General features: G+C 36.4%; 1 protein-coding gene across 5 annotated transcripts in view; it reads right to left on the bottom strand.

Moving 5' to 3' along the window:
- The window catches only part of LOC145983883 (F-BAR domain only protein 2), a 109776-nt gene that overhangs the window by 57132 nt on the left and 34118 nt on the right, over positions 1-18526 (bottom strand). For 3 of the 5 annotated variants that reach the window (XM_083116967.1, XM_083116969.1, XM_083116970.1), the window contains exon 8: positions 7410-7541. The exons of the other annotated variants lie outside the window; for them this stretch is intronic. In XM_083116967.1, the coding sequence (XP_082973093.1) occupies positions 7410-7541 (132 nt within the window). The remainder of the gene's footprint in view (positions 1-7409; positions 7542-18526) is intronic. 5 annotated transcript variants of the gene reach the window in all.

Raw genomic sequence — 18526 nt, 5'->3', positions numbered from 1 at the left:
TGTGGTTTTTTGTTACTTGCCATGTTACTTCTTTGTGTAATTGCAGTGTGTGTGTGTTGTGTGTAAGTGAGGCAACTGAAATGCCAGCCGCAAAGTTCACGTTAGAACAAAGAAATTTTATGAGACTTACGTGAAAACAGACTTGTGTAGGCAATTTGCACAGAAATTCCCTGGCGTTTCACCTCCAGGTAGAGAGACAGTTAGACGTCTTGTTCTTAAATTATGAGAATCTGGTCATTAAATTTTAGAACCCCTAAGCAAGAACGGCGGATTCTAACTGAAGAAAAACTTGATGAAATTGGGGCTGCATTAGAATGCTCTTACAGAAGAAGAAATTTTACATGTGAATCAAAATTTCATCAGACGATGCCAGGAATGTGTGAATGTAGGTGGACATCACTTTGAACAACTCTTATAACACAGGTTAGTGCTCGTTTCGCAATATTAATATAAATATCTGCATGCTAAAGATATGTCCATAAAAATAAGCGGGACGTCACTGGTCAAAAATGTCTGCATCTCCGCTAGTGCCGCCCACTACACTTCTCCCAATCTCTCGACCTCGCAACGAAATGGATGTACGGTATTATGAGGGGAAGTCAATATATAAGTCGCAAATTGAAATATCTTCGAATTGCTGCAATGTGAAATTGTTTCATGAATATCAGTAGTTGCACTGATCCTTTCCGCAAGTGTCGGTGTAGGTGGCAGCACCACTGTGTATCGTATATGGCGCTAGTATCACGTGCTAGTGAGGCAGCGAGTCATTTGAGTGCCAAGTGTGAAAGATGGCAGGTGTTCAAGGTCATCCAGTCAGCCTGGAAGGTGATGGTCACTGTGTTTTGAGACAATAAAGGCATCCTACTAGTGGAATTTCTGCCCCAGGGTCACACTGTCACTGCAGCCACATATTGCAGAACCCTGACAAAGTTACAGTCAGCCATTCGCAGGAAATGTCCAGGTGCCTTGAGAGATGAAGCTCTTCTGTTGGATAACAACACTCGTCCACACAGTGCCAATACCACAGTGGCTCACATACGGTCGGGAATGACTGGAACATCTAGCCTACAGTCCAGATTTGGCACCATCCAACTTTCATCAATTCGGCCCACTGAAGAATCACCTGGGTGGTCACAGGATCCAGAATATGGAGGATGTTCATCGGGAGGTTACCAGCTGGCTACGACACCAACCACAAACCTTCTTCGCTGCTGGCTTTGAGGGACTCGTGAAATGCTGGGACAAGTGCCTAAATGCTCATGGAGATTACATTGAAAAATAATCCACATTTCATCAGGTAACTATTTCAACTTTTCTTTCTATTCCATTTTGCGACTTATATATTGACTTACCCTCGTATTTACATTTAAGTATCTACCCCACATAGAAACAATTTCCAGGAACAGGTAGCAATATGAATAATCAAATTAATTTCAACATGACTTTATACAAATGAACGTATACAATGCTACATCCTAGAATTTCTCTAATCACTTTAGTTCATTGTTGCAGCCACACTGAGTCTCAGAATAATATTTGTTTGTTTTTCTCCTCCCCCTAGCTGCACTTGTTGGGAGCTGGGATGTCTAATTTTAATTTTCTGTGAAAGCCTCACCTCCCTCAAATAAAACTAACTTGAACTCTACAACAAACAGTTATCCTCCCATGGTTATTTTATTACATATACCTGCAACATTTGATGTTCCAGCCAGCATTAGCGCTCGACACCCACCTGAACATACAATGTCCTGGTTTGAATTTAGAAGCTGAGTATGTGTGTGTGTCATGTCTACTCAACAAGTACTTGACAATGTCTGCAACATTAGGGGACTTTGCTTAGGATATTTCACCATCACCAATTTTGTGCAAAATTTAAAAAGGGGTGAACATCATGAAGACATAAAGCATGCTTCAAACATCTATGTTCACTCTGCAGAGTCTCTTACAGTTTTAAAACAATTCTCTATCATGCTGGCTCATTTTCGTGTGATCAACATTTTAACCATTCAGACCAACTTGTACTGCAGCATTACATTTGCTTTCAAACTGCAGCAATTTTTACTCCTTACTTTTCCTATACTCATACATTTACTAAACTTTCAAAACTTCCAATTATTATATTCAGAACTCAAACTCGGGACCTGTTACATATATTTTCAAGTTACATCCACACTGATAACAGTTACATCCCAAATCTCTACCAGTTTTCAACATACTTTGACAAAAAGTTTAATTATTGCAGCAGTTTACCTAATGAATATGTGACACTGACAGACAATGGAAACTTACTCAGTGCAATAATCTTAATTTGTCTAATTATAAGTGGTATTTGCTACAATCAAAATATCATGAAAAGGTTTCTTAATGGCATTAGAAGTATGTAGTTTTGCATCATAAAAGAATAGAATAATGTTCAAGTGAGTTGTAAATTATTACTCTTTTTCATTCAGTATTTACATGACTGCAATGTGGAATTATTAATCAACATCAGTGACTACATATCCAGTTGCTTTATGGATATATTGTCCCAATGAACAACAAAATGTATGCAACAGTAAGATCTATGTCTTTTGGAAGATGATGAAGCCATTCAAGTTCAAAGATTTTCACAACCTTTACATGCAAGAAACATTTTGGAAAAACAAGAGACAATAATCGCATGAGAATAACCTATGAAGTGGACAGAGGGAAAAAGTGGCAATTTCTATTCCATTGTACCCAGAGTTGAAGTGGTTGAAACTGGCCATGTCTTGCTTCATACTGGACACAACTAATTTCCTTACCCAGAACTATTTCACAGCAATGTAATATTATTCAATACTAACTGTTCAATTACTTGCACGTATACAGGGTGGACCAATTAAATCGATAATGCAAAATCTCACAAACGAAGCATTTTTTAAAGAAATGTTTCAAATAAAAGTTCATCCACTTTAAGGGGGAAAGTGAATGCCATTATGTATGTTTTAGTAGGGGGACATTTTCAAGATCATTTGAGGATCACTCAATTTTTCTTAATGGAGACCTAATTTATTTGTTTAATATTTTTATTCCTCTCTCAAAAATAAACAACTTTTGTAGAAACTCTTTTTCTATTCAGAGTTTCACAGATGTTTGACAAGTAAAAAGTGATAACAGATATTCATACTATTTCATAAGTATTTATTCCAAAAATGAAAGAAATTAACTTTATAACATTATCAACATTGTACAAAAGCAATTACTTACAAATTTTCAACTTACAATATAAAATTAATTCCCTAATATAAATTAATAATTGTAATAATCTCTGTAATCATATTGTGAGGATCCACAGGAGCGTCACAACAGTAAACTAAAACTGGACTCAAAGGCAGTTGGAAGTAGAAAGGATGGATGGTTGTAGGCAGCTGTGCTGCCCCTGTATCATGTACAATAATTAAAGTTAATTTTCCTAGTGCTTCCAAGACAGTGACATGATGTGCATGTGCAGTCCCTCTCCAAGTACTGCCGTTATTCAATTGGTCACCTGTACGCACACCCTCCATGTTTGTTAGAATGTGTAGAACACTTCAGATTGAACTGTTTTACAACAACTTGTTTGCTCATATAGGATTATGGGGATTAAGCCTAGAGTTTAGAGTGGGATCCGAAGCACTGTGCAATGTATAGTTGCATATTTAATTTCTATCATTTTTTGGAATTAAAATTTCGGTGCTTATAAAAAAGTATGAATTTCTGTTACCACTTTTTAGTTGTCAAATATCTGTGAAAGTATGCACTGAATAGAAAAATGGCCTCTACAAATGTTGTTTATTTTTGGGAGAGAAATAAAAAATATTAAACAAAAATTTGAGTGACCTTCAAATGAACTTGAATATGTCTCCCTACTACAACGTACGTAATGACATTTGCTTTCCTCCTTAAAGTTAATTAACTTTAATTTGAAACATTTCCTTTGAACTCTTTGTTTGTGAGATACTTTGCATTAACAACTTAAATAGTCCTCTCTGTATAAATGCATATCTATATGTTTCCCCAATCATTTACAGATTTAAAACATCCGAAAAAAAAAATTTTAATGGAAATCATTCCTAATTTTAGGCTTTTCTAAAATAAAACCTGAATTACCCAATAATGTTAAAACACATGTGTTACTTGTTGCAATAAAACATTGGGTTTTGCAGGGCCATTATAGCACAGTAATGGATTTCAATAGTCCAGATTACTAAACTGAAGTACAAGATAGGTGCAGAATTGCATGCACACAGACAGCACAAGAGGAACAGAAATCCTTGGATGTCTCATGCTCTCTTATTAAATAAGAATTTACACTCCACCGTATGACAATACACTATCCATCTGATCCATTTTGACAACAGACAAGGAAAATACACCACTACCAATTCAATAATTTCAGTGAAAAGAAACTAAAACAAGGACACAAACCTATACAATGGTGTAATCTACAGCTAATTTATGTAACAATTTCACAGTAATGCATGTTACAAATATCAATAAGTAAGAAGTACTAAAGAAAATAGCTGTTTTCTCCCATTCAGTTTTCCATTTTTCAAATGAGAAATTAAGGTGATGTCTTGAATAACATCATTTCAAATATACAACAAAACAACAATGTCATACCTACATGTACAAGAAAACAGAGTTTGTTAGTGTTAGAACTACCACAGTACATTAAAAATACTTGCACTTCATTGTTAATGTATTAAATATTATAGGAAGTTGCACGACTATTCACAAAATACTACACACATTACAAAAACATGCAAACTTACAGTCACAAGCAACAAAAGAAGCTGTATCAAGACACACAGTCAGTTACTTGCATGCGCATAAATAATACAAGGTAAAGCAGGCAGAATAAAGGTGAAAATGGAAAGTGGACCATCGGGTACATCACAGTACATCTACAAAGTGTGCTTTCAATATGTAGTTAGCATTAGTTCTAGAAGCACGATGTACTTGCATTTCTCTCTCTTGTCTTGTGTTTAAAAATGTAGAAACTGCATTTACCCAATATCATTTGTGTTCGATATAAGAAAAAACATTGTGTTCTGGGTTTGTCATAAAGAAGAAACCTTCACTTTCCCCCTTTCATTATATTGCTACACTGGCAATTTACATGTATCTTAAATATTTCAGCTATAGTACAGAAAATGCAATGACAAATAATGTATGTACTTTGTGTCCACAATAGACATTTATATGAAGCAAGACAAACCAGTGAATATTCTGGTACTGTTATAAGAATTTTGCATTCAAAAAAAATTTGCTGTAGCCACCTGCTACCCTTAGCTTCTCCCCTCCATTTTTTGAATTGCTTCAAAATCCTTCCTCAATTTCACATATTTTCCAAAGTTGCAAGGGCAAAGGGAAACTGAAGAAACAGCTCTTCGAGGGCCAGCAGGGTCTGCCAAGTGACATTTCATTAGGTGACTCGTGGTCAGTGTTGAGTCTAATTGCTGCTGTTCTCAACCCAGAAGCCTGATTACAGATGATCAAATCTATAATGTAATTGTAACTGAACATGCATTTATTATAATTTTCTTCATAGTTATATCATTTATAATTGGTAAAAAGATAATAACAACAGCAGGCCTCACTTCCACCTGTTGAGGTGGGAGATCATCCAACCATTACAGGGTGACATGTGGTCAGCATGATGAACCTTCAGTCGTCGTTGTAGGTTTCCATGACCAGGTTACAGAACTCATTTGTAACTCCCCAATTTCCTCACAATGGTGGGTTGCTACCGGTCCCATACATTGGCCAAAATCTCAGGCGAAACCTGCGCATGTCCCATAGTCAGAGCCCAAAGCATGATGCCTTAGACCACACGGCCATGGTGCGGGACAATTATAATTGGTGGATTTGGAAATTGGCTAGTTCCATTAATTACAGCAATGTCTTACCTTTTGAAGTGGTATGTGACTTATCTCACATTTCCAGCACCTGAAGGTGGCTTATCAGAACAGGTTTAGAGCATAAAAGATAATATATAATAGTTTTTGTTAGCATGCAATTTTCATTGAACATTATCCACTGCCTATTCTAGGATGGCTTAATGAGTTTTAAGTCAGTGCTATGTAAGAGGCTTCTTTAATTTTAGTTTCTCTCCAACTGAGTTCTTGGTCTGTGTAGTAATGAATGAAGCCCATACAATACAGTGGATCAATATAACAGTACCATGCAAAAAATCCAGTGAAAACACTAAAATCAAAGAAGCGTCCTATTTATTTCCGACCCAAACCAAATAAGCCATTCTAGAGTACAAGCAAATAAGGTTACATCTTCTCAAGGAATAAAAAAATAGTAATTTAAATGAAGCACAAAAATAGTAAAGAATTCAGAGGGTTATGGTAGAGTATTGACAAATGCACTGAATCAGTAAAATAATAAGTTTAATACCCAGTATGGGGATAAGAGAGAGAAGGTGTCTTTTGTTGTCTAAATGAAATGTTGAAATAAGAAAGGTTTCATGACTCAGTTGCACTGGCACAGGAGGAAAAGGTGCAATGATGCATATGGTGTAAGGGCTTTCTGTTAAGCACATAAACACAACTGCCTTGAATACAAATAGAACTGTTGTGGGGCACAGAACAGATTAGATATCCTTATCATTCTCGTAATCTTTCCTCAAACATAACACATTAAGAACGTAATGATGCATGCTCTTTTCAATTAGTTTAACCATATTGCTGATCAATACAGGTGGACTATTCCACCAGCACCTCCATCGAAAAAAAATGAATCTGACAAGTTCTAGCACAAATACAGAGTAACAGCACACCACCACATAAAACCAAGCTCTGACTGTTACACTTGTGATGACTGAGATCATTGAGAATATATGTGTATATGTGTGTGTGTGTGTGTGTGTATATATATATATATCTGTCTGTCTGTGTGTGTGTGTGTTTGTGTTTGTTTGTTTGTGTGATATCAACCCTCCTATTATGTTAGCTATATTACCTATGTATGAAAACAAATCTGCAACTGTAATGTCAGTGTACTATTGAACTGCTTATGTGGGAACGATGTATTGCTTCACAACATAAGGTACATACTCTACTTCTTTTGTACATCTGTATGCAACATTAAACGCATCTCTAGAAGAAACTGCCATACTTGTGAAGCAACTACTGTTAAAACTAAGCAGGAAAAAGCAAAGAAAGGCAAAATTGTAAAAATGACATAAAGGAGCAGCAGTAAGTTGAAGACAAACAATCTTAAGACGATAAAAAAAAATTGAAAAATTGAGTTATGTCCAAGAAAGCTGGGCCAAAGCTACTATCTAAGTCCCTTTCTATTTCTACCATATTAGGGTGCAATTCCCAAGAGGATGCAAAAATCCTCTTGGGTAGGAAACATATCCCTAGCATTTAACTGCATGAAGTGTTAGAGATTACACTTTGATCCTCTCAACGGATTCCTCACTAGTGAAGATGCACTTCCATTAGGTGGTGTACCACTGGTTGGACTGGTAGGGGCCGAGGTGGGAAGACCACCTCCTTCTGAGTTACCACTGCTTTCTTTGCTTCCTGCAAACATACAACAATGCTAATGGATTGGTGCTACCCAAACAGGACTTGAGGGGTAAAAGTAACTGTCATGCAATTATGAAATGCTGCACAACTGCTTTTGTTTAGTGCCAATCAATACTGTGTACTGGTTAGTTAAACAAAGTAGATGTGAGTGCAGCATTATCTTTCAAATCACATGGCAGAGTGGGACATGGAAGCCTTTGTGCCACAAGTTCAGTGTTGATGTTTAGCAAATGAAAAATATTACTATGAGTGCATACTAATATTAATAAATTTGAATCTTTTTGAGTTTGAATGTTGTGACAAATCAACTACATACCAAAACTGAATAAATTATTTGGTACGATTATATCCCTTAACCTAACCAGATCATGGCTGAGCATATTTGTAAAGTTCCATCAAGTAAATGGTGTGCAACTTCACTTGCTGCATATGCAGCAGTATGATTTAGCTCTCAATCTACCTACACATCTTTGTTCAATTCCATACCCATACTCTTTTGTAATATTTTACAGCTATAAATGTCAGTGTTGTTACCGACACCCACGGCATCATATCATTAGTAGTCTGACTGGAAAACTAAATAACTATGAATATCGCTAAGCAAAGAAATACAGCAATTTGTGGTTTTTAATATGCTATTATTGAATGCAAGCTACTATTCTTATCTCCTTGACTATTCTATTTAGAACTGCATGATCTACAGTAATTAAAGTAAGTGAAATGGAAAGAACAGTGACAAACGTGATGTATATTTTATACAAAATGTAATTCAAAGAACGGCAGAAAGGAAAATGAAAAATATCAGAATGAGCAACCAGAAACTGAATTGTGATATTCCACATTTGGTTCATATTCTAGCATACACATACACATCTGTAATATTTCACCTTCATGCTTTCATATCCAAAAAATATTACAAATTAAATGCAATCCATCACAAAAGCTCATAAAAACACAGTGCTCCACAATGTCAAGTGTTTTGGTTCATTTTACTTAGTGGATCTGATATGACAGCACTGCACTCCTGTGAAGGAAGATCAAATACTACGTTAAAATGTATCTTGTGAATCCATAAACAGAAAATCAATTTCTGTCTGAAAAAGCATTATTTCCTAGTGCTTGCTTTTAAAATTCATTTCATGGATGTTTGCTAGTTCAAAATAATGATGATTGTATAAACAAACCTCAGGAAACCTACTCAGTTAAACGATACACACACATTTTATATCCAATGGAGTTGTTAGGAACTCAAGAACCTACATAGAGAAGTGCTAAATAAAATCCATAATAATTGATATCTGACTCAATGAACTTAAACAATGCACAGTGTAGCAGCAATTCAGCAGTTAGCAGTAAACATTTTGTAAGGGCATGTAAATATACAGTAGAGTGCACTTTAAGTGTCCATCTCATTACAACTGATCAGCATGCAATTCACATCACGAGATCCATTGCCCAAGGCTACTTGTAACATGCAATATTCAATACATTGAAAAATAGCTGCATAATGTCAACAGGAAAATATACCAAAGATAACGAACTCCTAAAGTTATGAAGTAACAATGAATGACAAAATGTTGCACCCAATAAGGCAATCAAAAATCTGTGTGAGTGTGGGTGTGTGTGTATTGAATAATTAATTGAATTGAATTTGAATAATATAATTACAAGATACCACAGTTTCTCCTACATTCTCAACTTATATGCCCACTAAATATTACTCCAGGGTGTTACAATATAATTGGAATATTATGTGTATGCTTGCAAGAATTAGTTACAGAATTCTTAGCTGTCTCATATGTATCACACACAATATATTGCTGACTGCAATAGAGGCAATCAATGTGTGTATTTTAATTCATCTCTGTTAAGGGCACGCATTAAGGAAGTAGCACTAAAAGACTTTAAATTCAAGGCTTGCAAAGTGACTTTTTGTTAGGTGACACCTGGTCAGCACACACAGTCCTATCATATTTACACAACAAACACACAAAATTATCTGAACTTCATCAAAATGGAGACATGGAAAATGAGAACAGCACTTCAGAGAATGTGATTTTACAGATAGCAAAAAGGTAGTAAAGCAGGTGGAAATTTTAAAATTTACTTTAAATTTCATTTCTTTGTTACACATGTTTGTTTCCTGTACAGTGTACATGTTTGAAATGAAGAGACTTTTCAAGATGTGACACAGCCCCACTTCTCATTGAAATACTTTTAAAGAATCCCCCCAGCATTCACCTACTTGGGCACCCCTGTAGTTCAAAATATCACCCAGAAAATCATCATGCAAGTTTCTTGGGAGTGTAATAAATAGAAAATAAAATAAATTTCTGGAAAAAAAACAATGCTAAATGAAGATAGTAAAGAAGTCAGTACTGTCAAAAAAAAAGTAACAAGACAGCACAAAAATAAATAAAAAAAATTATAATTATTTGCTAAGAAACCATCCAACAAAATCCAAATGATATTTATGTAATGCAACAAAATCACACTTGTTATGGTAAAAAAAAAAGTGCACAAGAACAAATTAAAACATGCACATAAAATCACTCGTGCCTATTTTTTTTTCACGTTTCACATTCTACCACACTAGATTAAACAAGGTGATGAAAATTAATGATGGAACAGACACACATCAACACCTTACCAGGATTCAAGCCTAGGATCCCCAGTGTCAGTACTTTGTCAACTACCAGGGTGGCCACTCTAGGACCATGATAAAATTCAAGTATAATTCCCGGTTTCAAGGTGAGCTTTTAAAAAATTCAAAGGTACAAGTAGATCTTTCCTCCGTTTCAACCTTAAGGATTACCGCCTCTCACCACCCACACACGTACACAAATAAATATAGTAACAATATGAAGGGTCTATGTATTTCCAACGTATCAAAAAATTCTAATTCAATTAAATAGTATGTATGTACATTATATATATATATATACGAGATATACTAATCTATGAAAAATTGTTAATTGTACAAGAATTTCGAACTCAAATTTACCTAACTTCAAAATATCTTATCTTGCAATGATATTCTACAGTGTGTCCATTTCGATCTTCAGCCGAGAGATCGGGAGAAGCGTGGCGGGCGGCGCTGGTGGAGATGCCGACATTTGAGGCCTGTAATGCCCGCTTATTTTTATGGACATATGCAGACATTTATATAAATATTGCAAAACGAGCACTAACCTGTGTTATAATTTATCATCTGTAATTCATCCAAGTTCTGCCCTTATATACACAAAAAATACGCTTTTGAAACTATGTTAAGAGCCGCAGGTAATAAAACATTTTAATCATGGTTTTGACCAGTAACGTCCTGCTTAAGTTTATATTCTTGAAAGAATTTTGTGCCGATGGGGATCGTTTGGAGGTTTCGAATGTGCAACACTGTATCAAGATTACGCTGCAGACGAAACCGTTAAAAGTCAATGGTGTTCGTGAGCTTCCTTGCAATCCGAAATCTCCGAGCTCGAGTTTTTTGTTCCTTCGCAACAGAGCTGTGAATATAGTGGCGAGCAGATGTAAACCAAGAGCGTGTTAATTTCGTACTGTGCGCAAGAGTGTTATTATTGGTTACTTGCCGTTACTTGTTTGTGTTATTGCAGTGTGTATGTGTGTTGTGTCAGTGAGAGGATTGGAATGCCAGCCGCAAGGTTCACGTTACGAGGGGGGCTGATAAGTTATCTGCCCGACCCAGAAGGACTTTAGCTACAAGCACGAAAGTTTCAGGCTATTCAACATATTCTTCCCGAAAGTCTACACACTTGGCACTTGGTGGATATCAGTTTGAACAGCTCTTATAACACAGGTTAGTGCTCGTTTTGCAATATTTATATAAATGTCTGCATATGTCCATAAAAATAAGCGGGCATTATAGGCCGCAAATGTCGGCATCTCCATCAGCGCCGCCTGCCACGCTTCTCCCGATCTCTCGGCTGAAGATCGAAATGGACGCACGGTATCTGTGAGATAGATTGTTCTGCAAAGGACACTAACAAAGTAGAATGAATAAAAATTAAAGCTCAACTGTGAAATACTTGCCTCAGGGTATTTATAAATATGTGTAAATTCAATGGGATTTGGATTAAATAAATGTTGCAATTTTTCATGTCTAACGAGAAAAATTCACACACAATTTCCGGAGGCAATAATAATTCATGCATAATTCCCGAAAGTCAAGGAATTCCCAGTGAGTAGACACCCTGACTACTCATCATAGAGGTCAGTCAAGTAGGGCTGGGTTACTGCACACACAAATGTGTCAATGTGACCAATATTTACTGGTATAGATGTCAGAAAGTAATGATTTGAATGCAATTTCTAATGCTAGCCCGTAGACCCTGCAGAGTTTGCAAAATGCCAACCAACTCTTGAAGTCCAAATATCCTAGGAATTATGTAGAATGCACAATTTTCATTATTTCTGCTACAGAACTATGTGCAAAGTGGATTTCATTTCAACATCAAATCAAATCTTTTAGTTATCTCTTATATGAATATAATTTTTTTAAAGTAAAACTCTGGCAGTAAGGTTGCAATGGAATTCTAACATCTCAACATTCATAACTAAAATGAAATTTAACTTCTGCAAAGTGTCAGTATTGGTTTAGTCTTAGATAGTGGCGAACCACTTACAGTTAATAATTTTGTTCTGAAATAAAGTAATAAATTCTCAACCTACTACTGAACATTTTAAATTAAGGAATCGACACACTACAGCAAGGTGTACGATATAGAATCTACTACCGTATTGTTTCATTGAAGGACAATAGAAATTACAATCACAATTACTTGCCACTAATCCAACAAGTTAATAGTAATATCCTGTAACTACTGGAATCCATCAATACAGGGCATTGTTGACTACTACACTAACTCAAAAGTATCCAAGAATGTTGTTGGGACAAAACTGTCATTCATTAGTAGATGATTACTAACTCTTCAAACTACAAAAAAGTCATGTCACAATTGTCTATAAGAAGTGTCAGAACAGAAGATGAAACTAATAAAAGACATTTTCTGATCACAGAGCACACAAAAATGTAACACGACACTTTTGCATTTTATATCCTGGAAATGATGCAAAATGCATAATTTTCATTATTTTTACACCACCATTGTAGGAAGAAATTAATTTTGTGATTAAATGGTTATCTCAGGTGAAATTACCAATATTTTAAAGCCAAGCTCCAGTAAATAGGTAAGGTTTTCCAATGGGAAACGTATATTAAAATTAATATTCTAAAATACTTTGAAGAGAGCACCGTGGTCGAATTGGTAGGGTGTCTGACTGCCACACGTTAGACCCAGGTTTGATTCGCAGGGTTGGAATTTTTCCAGCCTTGTCTGTGCATAAAGTGGCTCTGGGGCTCACCCAGCCTCAAATCAATGGGTACCCGGGGGCAACCCTGGGGGGGAAGGGTGGCCGGAGCATGATGCTGATCACATCACCTGGAAAAATAAATAAAACTTTTGGGATAACATGTGGAGCCCTACCTCAAGATCACCTAAATGTGTGCCTTCATGGCACAGTGCTATATGCACGGGAACTTTACCATTACCTAAAATACTTTGAACTGGTACAATTTTAAGAATCAGTATTGATATGCGTGGGAATCGTAAGAGTACCAGTTCAAAGTGGAATCAGCTCAGACCTAAAAAGTACTGATTATCTTACTGAAACTGTAGAAACTAAATCATTGATTTTCTCATGGGAATGGTGTAAATATTTATGAATGCAGAACCAATGCTGAAAATGTACGATTCTGCAGTTCTTTCTTACAATTTTTGAAACTGGACATTACAAATGACACATTATATACACACGTTGAAAAAATGTTTGCATTCACTTCTACCAGTATCAGCTCAAGCTTTGCGGCAGAGACAAGATTTTCACTTAAATCACGATAAAACTTAGTAACTTAAGGATAAATCTCACTTAATTCTCCTTCACACTTATATTCTGGATATAAATAAATTGACGAGTTTGATTTCTTTTCTAAACTGTCAATTTTTCATTGCAGCATATAACTTGCATAATAACATTTTCAGTACAGCACATGTACTGTTAGTACCATTTTAAAATGGAAAGAATAAAAATATGTAAAATAGAAACAATTTGATTTGTCACAAACACACACTCAAAGAATAATTGCTGCCTAATGGCACAAAGGATGGAAGGAAGTGGGTTAAATTTACACTAAGTTGTTAAAAAGCTTAAACAATGCTAGAACACACATGCAGTGCATGGACAAAAGTAAATACATTGCAGCAATCAACTGTAGGAACACAACATGTGCTTGTGAAACACAATATGTGCTCTCATTTGTGCAACCATCAACATACGGTATTTACCTTTACAATGCTGAAATTACTATGCTGTTTGATTAGAACATGAACCCAGGAGTATCCAGCACCTAGTTATATTACTTCTCAGTGTATCACGTATAATATTAACAATTTTTCTATAAAAGTGCAGCATTCAAACACACACTCACGCACATGAATGGTTTCTGCAACATAAAAATGCACCATTGACATGTTGTCCTACATGTGCACGCAGTAAATATTTCAGGCAGTCCCAATTTAACAGATACAAAAATGTGTTAAAGCCGTCATTTACACTTCTCTTATGACTTTTTGGGGTTAAAATAAAATAAGTTCACTTACTTGCAGCACTAACTTCATAAGCACAAGTAATGCAGCACCTTCATTTTAAGAAAGAATTAGGAACAGGTTACATCATAGTATGTTGACCACTGTACATATTAGAGGAAAATACTTGAAAACCCAGAGTATGGAAGTATGGAAAAGTATGGACAGGAACACAGGCTATGGAGATATATATTACTGTGAAGGTGAGGTCAAGTTTTATTAATATAGATGACAGACGACAAATTTTGAGTAAGTTTTTAAGTAGTTAAAAGCAACATGTATTATGGTCTGGTATACATACAAGAGGTTGAAGTTATGCTGTAGTAGGGGGTTATATTTACCTCAATTGGCCACTTCTCGTGTTAAAAGTGAGAATCCCATAATGAACCTGGTTATTGCCATAATTTTCAAATTATGTTTTATTTCAACAAAGCTACCAACAAATTGGTTCCTGTACTTTTTGTAACTAACGTGAAATTGAATAAAATGTGTACACTGAGAAACAAATTTAGTATGCAATTAAAATTTAATTATTACTATGGATACGTAGAGCAAGAAGAAAAAAAATATAGTCAAATTTCTCCGTACCATATCTGTACATAAAAATGTTTAAGATTGACAAAAATACAGTAATTTACCAGGTGTATAAGCTTAAATCTGCTGTTTGCTCATAGGTGGCGTTAGTGAGCGTATGAAGCTACCATGAGCACGCCATACCTGGTGTTTTTATGAGTTGGACATCTGCCAACACAAATCAGTGCACATCGTTAGCAGGTGCAGACAACAACAGACAGTGTTCCTGTGGTAAGCATGTCTAGTTTTGTGCCAGAAAAAGAGCATATGCGGGAAGCTCTGCTTTTCTGCTTCCATTTGAAGAAATCGGCTGTCGAATCGCATCGAATGCTTGTGGAGGCCTATGGTGACAGTGCTGTATCGGAAACAACGTGCAGGGATTGGTTTCGTCGGTTCAAAGACGGCAATTTTGACCTGAGCGACAAGAAGCGTGAAAATCGGCCCAGGAAGGTTGAGGACCATCAATTGCAGGCTCTTTTGGACGAGGACGATACCCAAACGCAAAAGATGCTTGCCGAGCAATTGGGTGTTACTCAAGCAGCCATTTCCATGCGTCTACGTGCCATGGGAAAGGTTCAAAAGATCGGAAAATGGGTGCTGCATGAATTGACCGATCGGCAGCTGGAGAGACGGCAAAACACATGCGAAATCTTGCTTGCCAGACAAAAAAGAAAGTCTTTCCTGCATCGGATTGTGACTGGTGATGAAAAGTGGATATATTTCGAGAATCCTAAATGCAAGAAATCGTGGGTTGATCCCGGCCAACCATCAACATCTTCCTCGAGACCAAATCGCTTCGGCCGGAAGACGATGCTGTGTGTTTGGTGGGATCAACAGGGCATCGTCTACTTTGAGCTGTTGAAACCTGGTGAAACTGTCACTGCCCACCGCTACCACCAACAACTGATCAAATTGCACCGTGCTCTGTGTGACAAAAGACCGGATTATCAAGAAAGACATGACAAGCTGATTTTCCTCCACGACAACGCCCCATCACACACGTCAAGACTGGTCCAAAACTACTTGGAGACACGCAACTGGGAGGTGCTACCCCATCCCGCCTATTCACCAGACCTGGCCCCTTCCGACTACCATCTGTTTTCGTCGATGGGCCACGCCCTCGCTGAGCAGCACTTCGATTCGTATGCAGACGTCCGAAAATGGCTTGATGAGTGGTTTGCCTCGAAAGAGAAGGACTTTTTTTGGCGTGGTATCCACAAATTGCCCGAGAGATGGGCAAAATGTGTAGCTCGCGAGGGCAAGTACTTTGAATAAATTTCTTGTTGCTTTCTATGAACAAACCATGTGTTTTTCTGACTACAAAACAGCAGATTTAAGCTTATACACCTGGTATATATTTTTTTTTCAGCTGGGCCTACAACTTTAGAAGTTAATAAGATGGGAAAATATTGTAACATGGTTTTTCGGACTTCAAAATTTAAGTGAAGAATGAGCATTTTACTGATACCAATGTAGAGCACAGACATTGTTAGTCACCATCTTAATAAATTTAAAGAACTGTGTACATGAATAATAGTGTAATTGTAGAAGAGAGAAGTAACACACTATTTGCACAAATATTGGATCAGCACAATTAGAATAGTGGATAATGCTGTAGTCTCGCAATCAAAATATCCCCTTTTAATTCAGAATGGGATTAAGGAAGTGCATGGTTCAGAACCAATTATAAACTGTAGGTCCAGTCCGAATTAGCCAATACGAGCATAAACTAAAGCCTGCAAAGTGGCTTTTTATTGGGTGATGCATGTTCAGTGTATCAAAGAGTCCCATCACCACTGTTTTCTTGCTTTTCAGACCGGAGCCTGCTACTACTACGTTTAGAGAAGCTCTACAATTGTTCTCGCAATGCTGGATCAACACTGAAATTTTGGGGGTTCCCACCAGGTATCAGACCTTGGACTACTCGCACCAAAGGAGCCCCATATGAATATAAAAGTGGACTTACACTTATTTATCAACAGCGTACTGACTACTGGTTACATCATGGTACAGTCACGAACTCTTCTGGGTTATAATGATACAGCTGTACATGGGAGGAAAATGTGAATTTGGAAATGTAAATGTAGTAGTTCAATACATTCACTTTCTCATAGCTAATGAGCTGGCCCCCGTGGCAGAGTGGTTAGCACATCATGCTATGATGCTAGGGATCCCAGGTTCGAATCCCAGCCTGGGCACGGATGTTTGGGAGTGTCCACTCATCAATTTCATCACTCATCCCCATTTTCACAAATTAGACAAAAGTGGCACAAAAGCACAAAGTAAAATAATGCAAATCAATCAAAGTTAATGAAAGCCCACAGATGATCTGTGGCTAAGTACACAATGGTTAATATAACAAGTGCTGAAGATAAAATCTTTCTAGTAAATACAAAGAACTACCATCACTGTGAAAGGTAACGTAAGGTGGGTTCCAAAGGTTACCTAGAGGTTAGGGCTTTATCGTAAGTTTAATTGCAAAGTTTACTTCTTAACTAAGTCAAATGAGACCAAATGGGCTGACGCTTAGATAAAAAGTAACCAACTCTGATCCAGAAAATAAACTAGCAGAGTTGATGAACTATTAAAGTTGGTATTGTATTTCTTCATAATCTTATTTTACATTGCTCCACTGCCTCTTCTGTCTAATTGAGACAATGAGAATGAATGATGGTTTGAAGCAATGGGGGGAAAGGAGTCGCAAAAAAGCACCATGCCCAGGCCAGGACTCAACCCTCAACCTTCAGTTGGGTGATTGTAAGTCGACTGCTCAATGCACTCAACCACTGAGGTGGTTGCATTAACGTTAGTAAAATCTTAATGTATATATGTATACTTTTATAGATAATTAACAGATCATTTTAAATTGTGGTATTTTTTATCTCTACCTAAGAACAATAACAAATTTCAAGAATGTTAATTCCCATGCTTCCAATGTGTGTGTTTGGTTTCTCATGAATTTTTCGGCTGCAAATACAATATTGTGTTACTTATTTACACTGGATTATTTACTTTTGTCCAATAACTGCTTATTAAAAAGAAATATTAGTACAACAATAATAGATTTACTATATACATGAAAACAAAGACATCTTACCATGCACACAGTAACACAGTACACAACATACCAAACATTTACATTCCTGAAATTTAAAATCTAACAAGTTTCCCAACATAAAAGCAAGGCAAAAGAATCACACATGGAGATTCTGCAAAACCCACTCAGAACTGATCCATTGGGAGACTTCATGGTAACATCCAAAGTAAGCAGTAAAATAATTTTAGGAATTAGGATCAACCTTATTTTAAATATATATTTGTTGTCTAAGGAAAGAATTAGTGTTTTTATGTGTTATGAAATGTTTAGGGCACAAAAGCTTCTATTTTAATGTGTGAACATGTTCTATAAGGTAAGAAATATCAGACGAAGTAAGAATAAAAACTGAAAAGTTGTAAATATTTTGCTTTGGAAAACCATCAAACATGAAGTAACATAATAATTACTTTGGGGGAAATAATTTATTATTTAACTTGAGCATTAAAATCCTGTGTCATGCAACAGATCATATTATAAGTCATGTATGGTGTAACATAATTTAATATGCATTTTGACTTGTTTCATATTATATATTGTGAAACTGAATTTAACTAACCAAAAAAAATGGAAAAAAAAGGTAAAGGTAAAGTGTTCCCCTGTGCATAGCACCACGCCATGAAGGCGTATAGGGGGTGTGGGGGTGTATTTCA

This window comes from Lepisma saccharinum, chromosome 2 (genome assembly GCF_977018435.1).
Source record: "Lepisma saccharinum chromosome 2, izLepSacc3.1, whole genome shotgun sequence".
In the NCBI taxonomy this organism is placed as follows: Eukaryota; Metazoa; Arthropoda; class Insecta; order Zygentoma; family Lepismatidae; genus Lepisma; species Lepisma saccharinum.
This window is presented reverse-complemented; position numbering and strand designations above follow the sequence as displayed.